The 13,457-nt window shown below is 36.5% G+C and overlaps 1 protein-coding gene across 1 annotated transcript in view; it reads left to right on the forward strand.

Moving 5' to 3' along the window:
• Nucleotides 1-1,093: 1,093 nt before the first annotated feature.
• Nucleotides 1,094-13,457, forward strand: part of LOC137653717 (tectonic-like complex member MKS1) — a 92,234-nt gene continuing 79,870 nt past the window's right edge. The window contains exons 1-3 of the mRNA XM_068387317.1: nt 1,094-1,391; nt 1,851-2,033; nt 2,438-2,588. Coding sequence (XP_068243418.1) covers nt 1,324-1,391; nt 1,851-2,033; nt 2,438-2,588 — 402 coding nt within the window. The 5' untranslated portion in view covers nt 1,094-1,323. The remainder of the gene's footprint in view (nt 1,392-1,850; nt 2,034-2,437; nt 2,589-13,457) is intronic.

Here is a 13,457-nt window from a genome sequence, read left to right on the forward strand (position 1 = left end):
GATCACATATCAAAGGGGAGAGAACCCCGGGTCAAATACCAAGCCGAGGCCAGTTGGTAAGGACTTCCTCCCTCCTAAGTGAGTCACCCCTATAAATAGCAAAGGGTTTATATTTGTGCAGGAACAAATGCCAGAAAGCAGTGTTTGCTTAGCCCAGATATGTGAGTGAGCAGGGTAGCTGACTACCCCCACCCCCATCCCCACCCCCCACCCACTAACTAGCGGTTGGGGTGGTTATCCCTCACTAAAATTATCATGGCTCATCTTTCAGCTATGCCTAAAGTGTACCCCTATAAAGAGCTCCAGCTTTGTATGCCAGGAAAAATACAAATTACTTACAAATTTGTCATTTTTTCTAGTAATACAAACCTAGAGCTCTTTACACATACTGTACCTGCAAGCACTTACCCCAGGAAAGTCCTGCAGCAATTGCAAAATTGACGGTTAGACACTAGTACTGGTGTGAGCAGGTGGTGCTAGCCTGCCCCGCTCTTCCCCCACTAACTAATGGTGAGTAGTTACACCTGACCAAAAGCTTATCGGCTAGTTTCAGCTTCACCGAAATGAATACTCCATATTAAAGACCTCCAGGTTTGTATTGCTAGGAAAAATACAAATTATTTTCAAATTTGTTATATATTAAAGCTTTGCTATTAGTCAAATTCACACACATTCTGAAGAGTTGAACTAATTTCTTGTAAATTCAGTACTTTCTCACTATCACTCAACAAATAAGTCATCTATCTAGATAATCAGTCTTAGGGACTGTTTATCCCAATTTTAAACACAAGACAGTACTGTAATCCCTTTATTAAATTGCATGATTAGATGTCAGTTTCTCCTGTGTTTGAGACCTTCCATCTTGTAAAAACTGTGGCTTTGCTAGTTAAATTCCCTATATATCTGTATTTTTTCCTGTATTACCTTGATATTCCTTAGGAGAAATTGTATTCATACAACATTCAAAAATTATTTGTTACTTTTTAAAAATTTGTTCGAGTGTAAGGCTTTTGAATACAGACAAGTTATCCAAATTTTAATATACAGTACAATATAATACCACTTCTCATTTATTATTATATCTTCCAGGTTATTGGTTTTGCCCAGTGACATATCCATTGTGATTATGCTGAGCAGTATCCATAAAGTGATATCCAAGAAGAATAAAGAAGAAAGAAGATATCTTAGCTTGTTGTCCTGTAGTTTTGGTGTGAATGGAAGTTTATTTACTACATAAACTGTACAAGCTATGTTAGTGGCCTTGGTTACCAGAGTCAGTTCCTGCAACAGTAACTTACTGTGCTTAGAAAATTGAAGTGCAAAATGGAACCTAGAAGTGATAGCTGTTCCTTTTACTTCACAAAGGAAGACATTAAAAATTTGAAAATTAGGTGAGAAATTTGGTTGGTTTAAAAACTTAAATTCAATGTTATTTCAGTAATTTGAAGACTTGGCTATTTTTGTACTGTACAAGGTGTCTACTACTGTAGTATGAGATTATGTTTTTATGTTCAAGATATACTCTTTTGTATGTTGACAAAGTGATGGATACCATATTGGGATACAGATAATAAATAGCTGTTAACTTGGACATATAAATTAGTGTACAATGTATCGTAGTACAGTATTGCCTAATCAGGAAATAGGAATGAGTTATATAAAGTAATATTTCCTGTTACTTCTAGAAAATTGAGTTATGTTTAATACAGTAAGTACAGTTTTAACTACATACAGTGCAAATACAGGATAACCTTTTTTGTAAAGATTTGAATGCTGCAGTTGTTATTGGCATCAAAGATATTGCAACATTCAAAATTGTATGAAATTTCTAATGTATCTTATTTTTATAGGGTCATTCTTCAGCAGTTGACAGGAACTCAGCTAGTGGATGCCTCCCCAAGAGCTGTTGAAGGAACAGCTGGAGGAGATCTTACTCTTAGCAATTTCATCCCTCTATCTACCTTCTCTGCATCATCTTCAGATAGATCAAATAAACAACAGCAGCTTATAGGGTGGCAGCAGAAAATATTGAGGTTGTATAACAGGCTATTTTACCTGTTTATTGTCTGTTTTACTTAGCTTGATTTTGAATTGTAATTTAGTATTTAATTTTGTACATACATACATACATATACCAAGGCACTTCCCCTAATTTTGGGGGGTAGCCGACATCAACAAATGAAACAAAAACAAAAAAAGGGGACCTCTACTCTCTACGTTCCTCCAGCCTAACAAGGGACTCAACCAAGTTCAGCTGGTACTGCTAGGGTGCCACAGCCCACCTCCCACATTATCCACCACAGATGAAGCTTCATAATGCTGAATCCCCTACTAATGCTACCTCCGCGGTCATCTAAGGCATCGGAGGCAGCAGCATAATTTTGTATAAAGAAGAAAACCACTTTATAAACAGTGATCTATTTTGTTCTTTCCGCAGTGCGAGTGAAGTTCAAGAGTACAGTCGATCCTTTTATGCAAATAACTCAAAATACAAAGACTGGCATGCTCAGGCTAACAAACTGAAGAAGAAAAAGGCATGGAAGAAAAGAATCTTTACTTATATTCATGAGGATGATTATCAGTCAAGGGTAGGTTGATATTCATTTTTATTTCTGTTTCCTGACAAACAAACCAATCATAATTATCCTTAGTTCACAATATTTTCTAATGTCTTGGAGGCAAAAGTAGCGGAATTGCTTAAAATGACTTTTTACGCACGTATTCTGTCAACCAATCGGTTGGCAGTAATTTTCACTATGGTGTTCCCTACAATTTTAATATAAATGAGATTACTATAATTTTGTCAGGAAAAGTAGGCATTCCTGTATCCTAACCGGATTTTGGCAGGACTATTGCTATAGATACCAGGGAGTTACCCCTCCTGCTGGTCTGCTTTACTGGCTCCTAGCTTTCATATTATTACAGAAACTCAATCCAGAAGCCAAAATCAAGAAATGGGAAAAGATTCTTCACTTTCCCCTTCTTCCTAGAGATGTAGGCTTATATGAGAATTGATGTAAAATAAATGCTATCTTCAACTGATGATACTGAGTGTCCAACCTTACCAGATTACCATGGCCAGAAATTACTCTCGAATAGTTTCTGCAAGGAAATTTGTCTTCTGGTACACAGGGACATTTTAGGATCAAGTTCTTAGAAATGCAACTTCCTAACTGTTCGTGGCTGTCAGTATCCCAGATTCTTACCCTGTAATCAGTTCAGTAAAGTGTGATTATATCTTCATTGATGGCATGACCTAGGGTATATGACATTCATGTTATTTTTTGGACCTGTGAGTTCCAGAACTACTCTATATTTGTCAGTAGATAACAGGGACTTGATCAGAAGTGGAACAAAGGCAGTGCACCAACTTTCAGGAATTTTTGGTCATTTTTATGGGTCTCCTTTATATCTGCGTCATTCATATACAGTAAGGATTTTTTTTTTCTAGCAGACCATTTCATCATGGTAACCTACATAATGGGGCACATTTTATAGGTTTTTGTTCAACAAACAATCTCATTATTGGATGTACTCTTTTCCAGCACAAGGACATCCACAAATATACATGGACTTCACCATGTGACAATGACCTTAGATGTCAGGATGCCTGAAAACTTTAAATCATTCATTCATTCATTCATTCACCATGTGACAATTACAAAAATCAAATAGATCACATAGCCATTGATAAAAAGAGAATGAGGACTCTGAGAAATGTAAGAAGCTATAGAGGTGCAGATATTGGTAGTGATCACCAGCTCCTTATTGCCACACTGAAATTAAAACTAAAAGCGCACAACAGAAATGTAGATAGAATACCTAGGTTTGATAAAATCAAGCTTCTAGAGGATGAGCAAAGAAACCTTTGCAATTGAATTTAGGAACTGATTTGCAGTCTTAGAGACTTTAAGAGATGAAGAGCAAACAATTAATGAAGAATGATAGGATATTAAGAACACATCAGTCAGCTGGTAGTGAAGTTTTTGGACATGCAGTTACACGGAGAAAACCATGGGTATCAAATGATACTTGGGATATTATAAAGAGAAGATAGAAATAGATAATTGAAAGTTTTTGAGAAAGAACTGAAAATCACAAGACAAGGATACTAAGTATTCCAGTATTGTTACTGAGGTGATAGAAAAGTCAGGAATGACTGGAGAGAATATTTAGACAGGAAAGCAGATAGGGCTGACAAAGCTATGAATTCAGGGAGTGGCTATGGTGTCAGAATTACTAATATAATTATTAATTATATTTCTACTGGAGCTAAGGAGAATCGTATACCCCTCAAAAAGAGACATAGATCTGTTATAACAACAGTAGATGAAGGAAGGCAACATTGGATGGAATACTTTAGTGAGGTCATGAATAGTAGATATGAAGGGAATAATTTGATTGATATACCAAAAGCTGAGGAAGACCTTGATGTGCCCATGAATTAATTCAGTGTGTTTGTAGTCGAAGCTATCATTAAAAAACTCGAGATGAAAAGCCCCTGGATACTACTGTATGGAATAACTGCTGAGGTGATACTGATTTAGCCTCCTAGATTACTCGCAAGGTTATTTTGTAGAATGTGGCGTGAAGAGGCAAAGCCTGATGAATGGGAGCTGGGAGTGTTGGTGAAGGTGTCTGAAAAAGATCTGACTGATTGCAATAATTCCAGAGGCATCGCCTTTACGTCAGTAGTCAGGAAAATATATAGTATGCTCATTCTAAAGAGACTAGAGAAAAAGATTGATGAAAAGCTGAGAGATGAACAAGCAAAATTTAGAAAAGGTAGTTGTACTGACCAAATTTTTATTTTAAGACAATGTATGGAATATAGAAATCCACTTTTGATGACTTTTGTTGTCTATAAAAAAGCCTTTGAAAATGCGCACTGGCCAATTTTTTGGAGAGTTCTGCGTTATTATGGAGCTTCTGTCAAATATGTAAATTTAATCAAGTCTGCTCATGAGCATAGCAAATACAAAGTTAATTTTAGTGGAGTCCTGCCATACAAAATTCCAGTGAACAGTTAAATACTCCAAGGGAATATGTTGTCACCTATATTGTTTATCCTCCTCATGGGTTTTGTAGTGCATAGAACAGTTGGGGATGGTGGAGAAGTATTGGACTAGATTGATAACAAAATTAGCTGTCCTAGAGTATGCTGATGACGCTGTTCTTATTAGCAGAACACCACAGGACTTGCAAAGCTTGCTTACCAGAATGCATGAAATATCACATGAGGTTGGGCTCAAGATAAACAGAAAAAAGACAGATGATGAGAATGGAATATGCAGTGGAAGATGAAATATCATTGGAAGGAGAAAGGTTTAATAAGGTGGAGTCATTTAAATATTTAGGAACTATGATCTTTAATACAGGATCTTTATAACTTGGGTTTAATGGAAGATTGAAAAAAGGCAAATCAGACAGTGGCCAGGTTAAGTAAAATTTGCAAATAAAATTGCTTGAAATTACATATAAAAATCCGGCTATATATCAGTTTAGTGGGATCAGTGTTACTGTATGTACAGTTAGAATCAAAAGTCCGAAGACAGTCAAGGGAAATCTTCCGTCAGATGTCTCTAGTGTCCCCGTGACAAAATACATAAAGGCTTTCTCTTCTTACTACTTCGAGGAAATGGGCGGAGCTTTCTTCAACCTCAGCGGATGAATACAAAGCTTACAAATCTAGTTGCCATATTTCTTACTATAGTATCATTTGACAACTCGACTATCTACAATAAAACATACAACACACAAATATGTGGGCGTTATATATATATATATATATATATATATATATATATATATATCCCAATAAGCAAGTAGAAATACCCTATCAGATCATTTCGATAGGAGTCTCATTCAAGTCAATATTTCTTTAGTTTCATGTATAGTTCGATACTCTAAAATATTTATAAGGAATACACTTAGTTTCATGTATAGTTCGATACTCTAAAATATTTATAAGGAAACACTTAATAAATTAAATTATATCAGTCCCCAAGTCATTGAGAGAGAGAGAGAGAGAGAGAGAGTCGATTTTTTTTCAGCTTACTTTTAAATATATATTACTTCACCATTTAAACTCATTTCGTATTGCATGATTATGCAAGTTTTCTAATGAAAACGATATCATGCTTCCAACAGACTACATCAGTATTACTTTAAATGCTATAGTTATTGCTAAGGACTTGTCATACTGTCGATATCCATGAATCACAGTATTTTGTAAAACACTACGATCCTCTACTGTAAAATACTTCCCAAGTCAGTTATATTAATCGAGCTGTGTCATCTCAATATTTAGATCCTAGACCAATTATTCTTCTATTTTCATACATTTTCTTTTTCATACGCTTTGCCGTATTATTGTCGATGTTCTTGCTCAAGAACAGTTAGCATTATCATTTGTATATAAATCTTATACATAGGCAGTAAATTCTTTGCTACTTTGCTAATTCAATCCTTATCACAAGAGCTTTAAAGTCGCTTGACAATTTAATGATGCCCTAACGTGGTTATTTGGTAGAATTATTACTTATACCTAAATTTTCCCAGCGAAACGTTCTTCAAGTTACTTACATCATGTCCTTTAGATTTCTTACCACAGGTTTTTGCCAATTAATATGATCATTGCATTAATGCTCTTTTATTTAATGCCAACCAATATTATTTATAATGTTATCATGAAGATATTCATAAACTGGAATAATTTCAAGTTATAGATAGAAATTACAGAAATAAAGCTGAAGAAGACTTTTAATTCGCGGAACCACGATTTACAATTCATCGTGGTTTTTTTTTTCGGTGCAGATTTTAAAGATGGAGTATATTATATGCAGGTAAATGAAATACAGTGCTTTAAATGACTTATTTCTGAATCCAGCTGAAGAATACCTTGTATTTGATTCACACAAATGTCGAACAGTTCCAGGTTATAATTATCAAATGAAGGCGTTTCATGCGGCCCCGCTCGGGCTAATTTCTTTTCTGAGGTGATAGCAAGAAGCCAGTTGCTAATATTGACGGCCGAAGCCAGGCTCTTGAGCGGGAAGGTCATCTCTTGGTTGAAAATGAGAATTTTTAACGAATATATTAATAAATAATTATTGAAAGGATCACACTTGTAAAAGGATGAAGAGCTAACCCAATCAGTCAAGGGAGTGAGGAAGAAGCTTAGAAAATAAAAACTAAAGTAAGAAAAACATAAGACTCAGAAAAAAAATAAATAAATAAAAAAAAAAATCACTCGGCTGCGTGATTCAGTGATAAAAAGGGACAGTCAAAAATTTTGTTTTAACATACTTTCACTTTAATATTTTGTCCAACCCCCGTTTACATCAATGACATTATTGAGCCTCCTTGGCATAGACTCTACAAGATTGAAACATATGTTCGGTCGACGGCGAATGCCTTCCCAAACCTCGACTGCATGGGCTTCTACTGCTTCCTTTGTTGGCTCTTGTCTGATGTCCCACTCCTGAACCATGATACCCCATAAGTTTTCTATGGGGTTAATGTCGCATCCTTTAGTCGGCCAGTCCAAAAACTCAACCTCGGGATGCAGACGACACCATTCTCTCACCCTCATACTTGTATGTATAGGGCTTCTGTCCTGGACAACCTGGAAGAAATCAGATTAAAAGTTTTTGATAAACAATCAATCTGAAAAAAAATAATGTTAATGAATAATTAAGAAATTAAGTTGCTATAAGGGGTGAGATTATAGTGTCCAAAGCCTGTCCTTTGTGCTTGTCCTCTCTGCCGTTATGGCTTGAAAGAGCAAAACAAACAAAATAAATTAATCAAAAACATCAGCATAGGAGAGCCCCTCAAGAAATATATACATGAAATGTGAATTTCCAATTTCAAATTTTTTTATTCTTTTCCTATCCTTACCCTTAAAGTGTTTTCTCCCTTTTCTTCCCCCCTTCCCTTCTTAAATAATACCTTGATAGTTTGGGGAGCTGGTATGGCCATTGCTCGAACACTCCGAACGAGGGCTTCAAGTATAGATATATATTTCTCGCTCGTTAAGCGCCCATCAATTTGAAGTAACTCACCCGGTCCAAACGCCCACATCCAGCCCCACAAGGCTGTGCTAACTCGACCACTTCTTCTGGTCTCTACAATATTGTCTTTGTCATAGCGAGAGTTACGGACCCTCCAGCAATACCTGTTCCCCTGTTTCATACGTAATTAGAAATAATAAGACATTTAAACAATTTTGTCTGTTATGTTTGGAAGGGTTACAGGAAATAGGAAAAAAAAAGTTGTTTATGACGAAGTTGTTTCTAAAATCCTTTCAATATATTGCATAGTCTATGGTGTTAACAAAATTCATATTGGACTTATTTCTACCTTTAATAAAAAATAGAATATATAAAATACGTTGCATGTTGACACGTCATAAAGGCATTTAAATTGAAATTTTAAGAGAAAAGTTATATTGCTTACTATTATACAATGTATAAATAGTCTGCTTTGCAAAAACATGATCTAAGTACACAGTTTATAACTTAAAAATCTTGGTAGTCTTTATGGAACGCAATCTATATATAGAGTTCTTGAATGGTTAATTAAAGGATGCATATCTTGAACTTTGAGTGAAGTAAGGAACATTTTATAATCTCCCTGAAGGGTTAACTAGTACGAGGAACTAAAATTCAGATGCGGGACGGTTCCCAAGTAGGGTAAACATCTGAAAACCATACCTGTTTCACTGATGAAAAACATTTCTCATCAGTGAAAATTACACTCTGCCAAAATGTGGCATCCTCCACTGAATACTGTAGGGCAAATCCCATTCTATATTCTTTTGCAGCAGGGCTCAAAAATTCCTTCCTTGCTGGCACGTAACACTGAATGTTACGTGAATGGAGACGGCGTCTTGTTGTATGGGTACTGCACCCAAGTTGAAGATCTCTCGTTATTTGAACGGCCGAAGTAAATGGACTTGCTTGCGATGCTGCTATAATGGCTTCGTCTTCTTGAGGAGTGGTCGCTTTTGGTCTTCCAATACGGACTCTGGTCTTTATGGTCCCTTCCTCTTGCCATCGTTTAATCCATTTATGGATGGTAGAGCGATGAAATCCAGTACGTTGACAAATTACATTGATCGGCAAATTACATTCCCATAAGGCAATAATCCTTGCACGATTAGTTAAGACTTCAGGAGAGTTTGCCCTTGGCGCAGCCATGATACCTGAAACTAGATTAACGACATATACAAAATGCAAGAGTAAAATGGAATAAATCTGTGATTGCTGGAGGTATGTATGGAAATAAAGCATTTCATAACTTTAAAAAGGCAATCTAAATAACATGTCAAAAATTATGGTAATATTTCATAAAGTAAATAATTCTTTGAACAGAATTGAAAATTCAAGCTCTAGCCTACTTACCACTGAGCTGAAACGGTGTTGTATGGAATCTTGGTTCCTTACTGTCTCAATCCTCACAGGTAAACTCTGCTTCATTGTTGCTGATGGTCAGGCGGATAACTTGGTGGAATAGGTAGTCCAGAACAAGCTTAACGATTTAAGTAGCAATCCATGACAAAAGAACCGACATATTTAAAACTATCGTGGCATTTTGGAGGAAAATCCAAACACGTGATATTTTCATAAAACAATGGTAAAATTTCAAGAAACGGTGTGATGAGCATTACCCCCCCCCCAAAAAAAAAGAATTCAAGGGATGGAAAAATCTTGTTGAAATTTCCACCTATGACATTTAGGAATACTAAGTCTTGCAAATCATTCGTTATGCCCATGCAAATTACGACTATACATTTGGGGCCTATTCATTTGATACAGGCAGCCAATCCTTTAATATAGAAGCGCAAGAAGTCAGCATGGTCGCCAAGCTAAGTAATTTCATTAACATAGAACTCCTAGTATTTACACAATGATAGTTTACAGTCAAGGTGTTAGCTTAAGGATTCCTTTTGTGCTTTTGCTATCTGCGCATGTATTTTTTCGCCAGCAGAATAGAGGATACATTATTGGCAAAGGGGCATATCTTAATTTCATGACAATATTTTGGAAAATTACGTAGTTCTGAGACTATGCAGTCATTTTTAATGATTTGTCAATAAAAAAAAATCTCTAAGGTTTTGCCAGAATGTAATAGTGGTTTCATTTACCTAGACTAAAGGTATTTTCGACTCAGTAAACTAAACTTTGATTATTATGAATGTGATATGCGGTCATCGCTATAGTTATTATCTATTTTCAATGATAATTAACCTTACTATAATAGTAGCTAATTTCTTGTACTGCTACTACAAATTAAGTAATAATGAATTACATCTGAAATATTTACTAGAACATTAACCTCCATCATATAAGATTTAGCCAACGATAGAAATAGAATATTTTACAAGCTGTATAGAGAATTTTCATTTAACCTATCTCTACACATTAACAGAGAAATGACTTCCTATAATCGTATACCCTCAGCCACTGTCGGAAAGGCGCGGGGAAGGGGGAAATTCTCATCCCATGCCAACAACCCTTTCCTTGAAAGTATCTACTGAGCACCGTCCACGAAATGATATAAATGATAATATAATTATATATACACACATATATATATATATATATATATATATATATATATATATATATATATATATATATATGTGTGTGTGTGTGTGTGTGTGTGTGTGTGTGTGTGTGTGTGTGAGCTGTGCTGTGCTGTGTTTTATAGTAGATAGTCGAGCTGTCAAATGATACTATAGTAAGAAATATGGCAACAGAATTTGTAAGTCTTGTATTCATCCGCTAAGGTTGAAGAAAGCTCCGCCCATTTCCTCGTAGTAGTAAGAAGAGAAAGCCTTTATCTATTTTGTCACGGGGACACCAGAGACATCTGACGGAAGATTTCCCCTGAGTGTCTTCGGACTTTTGATTCTAACTGTACATGAATCGTGGTATAACAATAAGATAATATCAACCAGATTATGTAGATTTGAGAACAAAGCCCTAAGAGGAATATTGGGAGTTAAATGGCAGAACAGGATTAGAAATGAAACTATAAGAGAGATTACTCGAGTACCATATGTGGATGAGATCAAGGTGAGGGGTAGATGGAGATGGTATGGGCATGCTCTTCGCACTCCCCAGGAGAGATTAGTTCACCAAACTTTCAATTGGGCTCCACAAGGCACTTGAAGAGTTGGAAGACCCAGGCCTATGTGGTTGAGGACTATGAAGCATGAAGTAGATGATAAATGGTGAAGTATTGTTTTAAAAGCTCAAGATAGAGACGACTAGCGAAAACTAACCGAGTCCTAATGCGTCAATAGGCGTAGGTGATGATAATAATGAACCTAACTAAGGAACTAGGGAGGAACCTTTTGTCCTGTAAATTGAAGAATGTCTTCTTCAGAACTGAAACGTCTGTTGAAATCTTTAGCCCTGCCCACTCTCCTATTAGGGCTCTTCACTTTAGATTTCAACCGCACAAGTACAGACATATAGTTGCATCTTGGTGAGACTAGGTAGACAGGCATAATCCAGGGAAGAAAAAGAATCGACCAGTTTAGTTCTAAGGGACTTCCTATCACCAATAAGTGTGTTTCCCTATTTTAAAGGATGAAAGATTTGTATTCACTTAGGAATAAGGAAAATATTTTGAAAATAATTTATATTTTTTCTAGCAATACAAACAAGAGTCATTTAGTAGCCCCACTTGCACTCACATCTTGTTGTTAACTACTACTTTAACGATTTCTGTGGCCTCTCCCGCTGTACTTAAAATATTCACAATTTCAAAGGACTTGGGTTTTTATAGCTAGGGAAATGCAAATTAATTTTTAAATTTTCCATATTTGTATTCTTTGAGTGAAAAGACATCCATGCATCGCGATAACTAACGAAGAGTAAACTGAAAAGGCATACCCAATCCTTGTTCATTGCCATATACTTCCCTATATATACAATTTCGAGACTAGGGTGGTATGGCTATTGAAGTGAGAGAACATGGGAAGTTTTAAATTTTAGGGACTAGGAGTGTAAGGCTATTGAAGTGAGTGAAAATATAAAATCTGTAATTTTAAGGTAAATATCTACAATTAAATTCGTTTGAGTAAGAAGCTATTTGAACCCCAGGTGAGCTCATAGAAATAAAACTGTTCTTTTAGCAAATCATTTCACACAAACCCAACTTTTTAAAGAGTCGTGCTTATAGTACTGTATCCCAATTTCTTTTTCCTTGCTGATTAATGATAATTTATGGAAAAGAATGAGAAAAACAGTTACTTGGAGGTTTTCATACATAAGCATATGTTTTTAGCTCTTCTGACTTAGGGACATCAGAAGATAAGTGTCCTGTGCTTTCACACAAAATTGAGGCCTAATATTATTAATGTATTTGTATAAGAGAAGTCAGTTGTTCCGTAACTGAAATACAAACCATGCTATTTAATATGGGTAATTACTTTCGGCGTAGCTGAAATGATGAGCCATTAGAATTTTAACGAAGGTTTACTACCCCACCGCTAGCGGGGATTAGTGAGGGTAGCTTGCTAACCCCCCCCCCCCCCCTTCACACACACCTGTGATTTAGCTCACTTTGCTCTTGGCTCGGGTGGTAGTCGGACGTGTCCGCTATCACTCTCGCCTCTTTGACAGCCATTAATGCTTTTTGTCTTTTTGCTTACTTTTTCTTATACTTATAATATAGATATAAACATTCTTAATGTTTATGTATATATTTGTGTATCGAAATGTAGTAAGTTTTCTTTTCAGTGTTTGTGCTGTGTGTGTGATGTACGACAACGACACTTGCTTGTGCAAGGCCACCACAGTTCCACTTCGTGGGGAACGACCTCTCCCTCTCTGGTCCATTGGGCTTCCCGTCGGCTTATATCCGTTAACTCGGCCGCCGCAGGGGAATCGTCATCGCCTGGACTCTCTTCATTCATCTATTATCTTCGCTTTGCCTCTTTTCCTACGGGAAACTTGGATTCGCAGCGAAGGGAAGGTGGCGTTTTTTTAGATTGACTACGGTCTCTCTCTACTCGAGGTCGTTCACCCTTACCACAACTACGTACTATTACGATAGCTCCTTTCCCGTTGCGGGGTTAGGTTGCTTTTTCGTTGTTTGTCTCAATTAGTTTTAGTGAAATCTAATTTTATTTTAACTTCTCAGCTTCTCCGTGGGGAACACTTCCCTTCGGGGGTCAGTGGTTCTCACTATTAGTGTATATTCTTAGATGATTTAGATAATTATAATTCCGTTATAATTCTGTTTTTATCACAGTTACTCCGCCCCCCTTCTCCCGTGGATACCCTCTGGGGAAGGAGGGCGTATACTTAATTCTTATTTTATGTTATTCCTTCGGGGTTCCTCTTTGGAGTTCCTCCCTGGGGTTCCTCCCCTCCAGGGGGAGTGTCTGACACCGCAGCCATCAGCCGGCAGCCTTGGTTTGGGGCTCTGATCAGAGC

Source organism: Palaemon carinicauda, chromosome 14 (assembly GCF_036898095.1).
Source record: "Palaemon carinicauda isolate YSFRI2023 chromosome 14, ASM3689809v2, whole genome shotgun sequence".
NCBI classification, from domain to species: domain Eukaryota; kingdom Metazoa; phylum Arthropoda; class Malacostraca; order Decapoda; family Palaemonidae; genus Palaemon; species Palaemon carinicauda.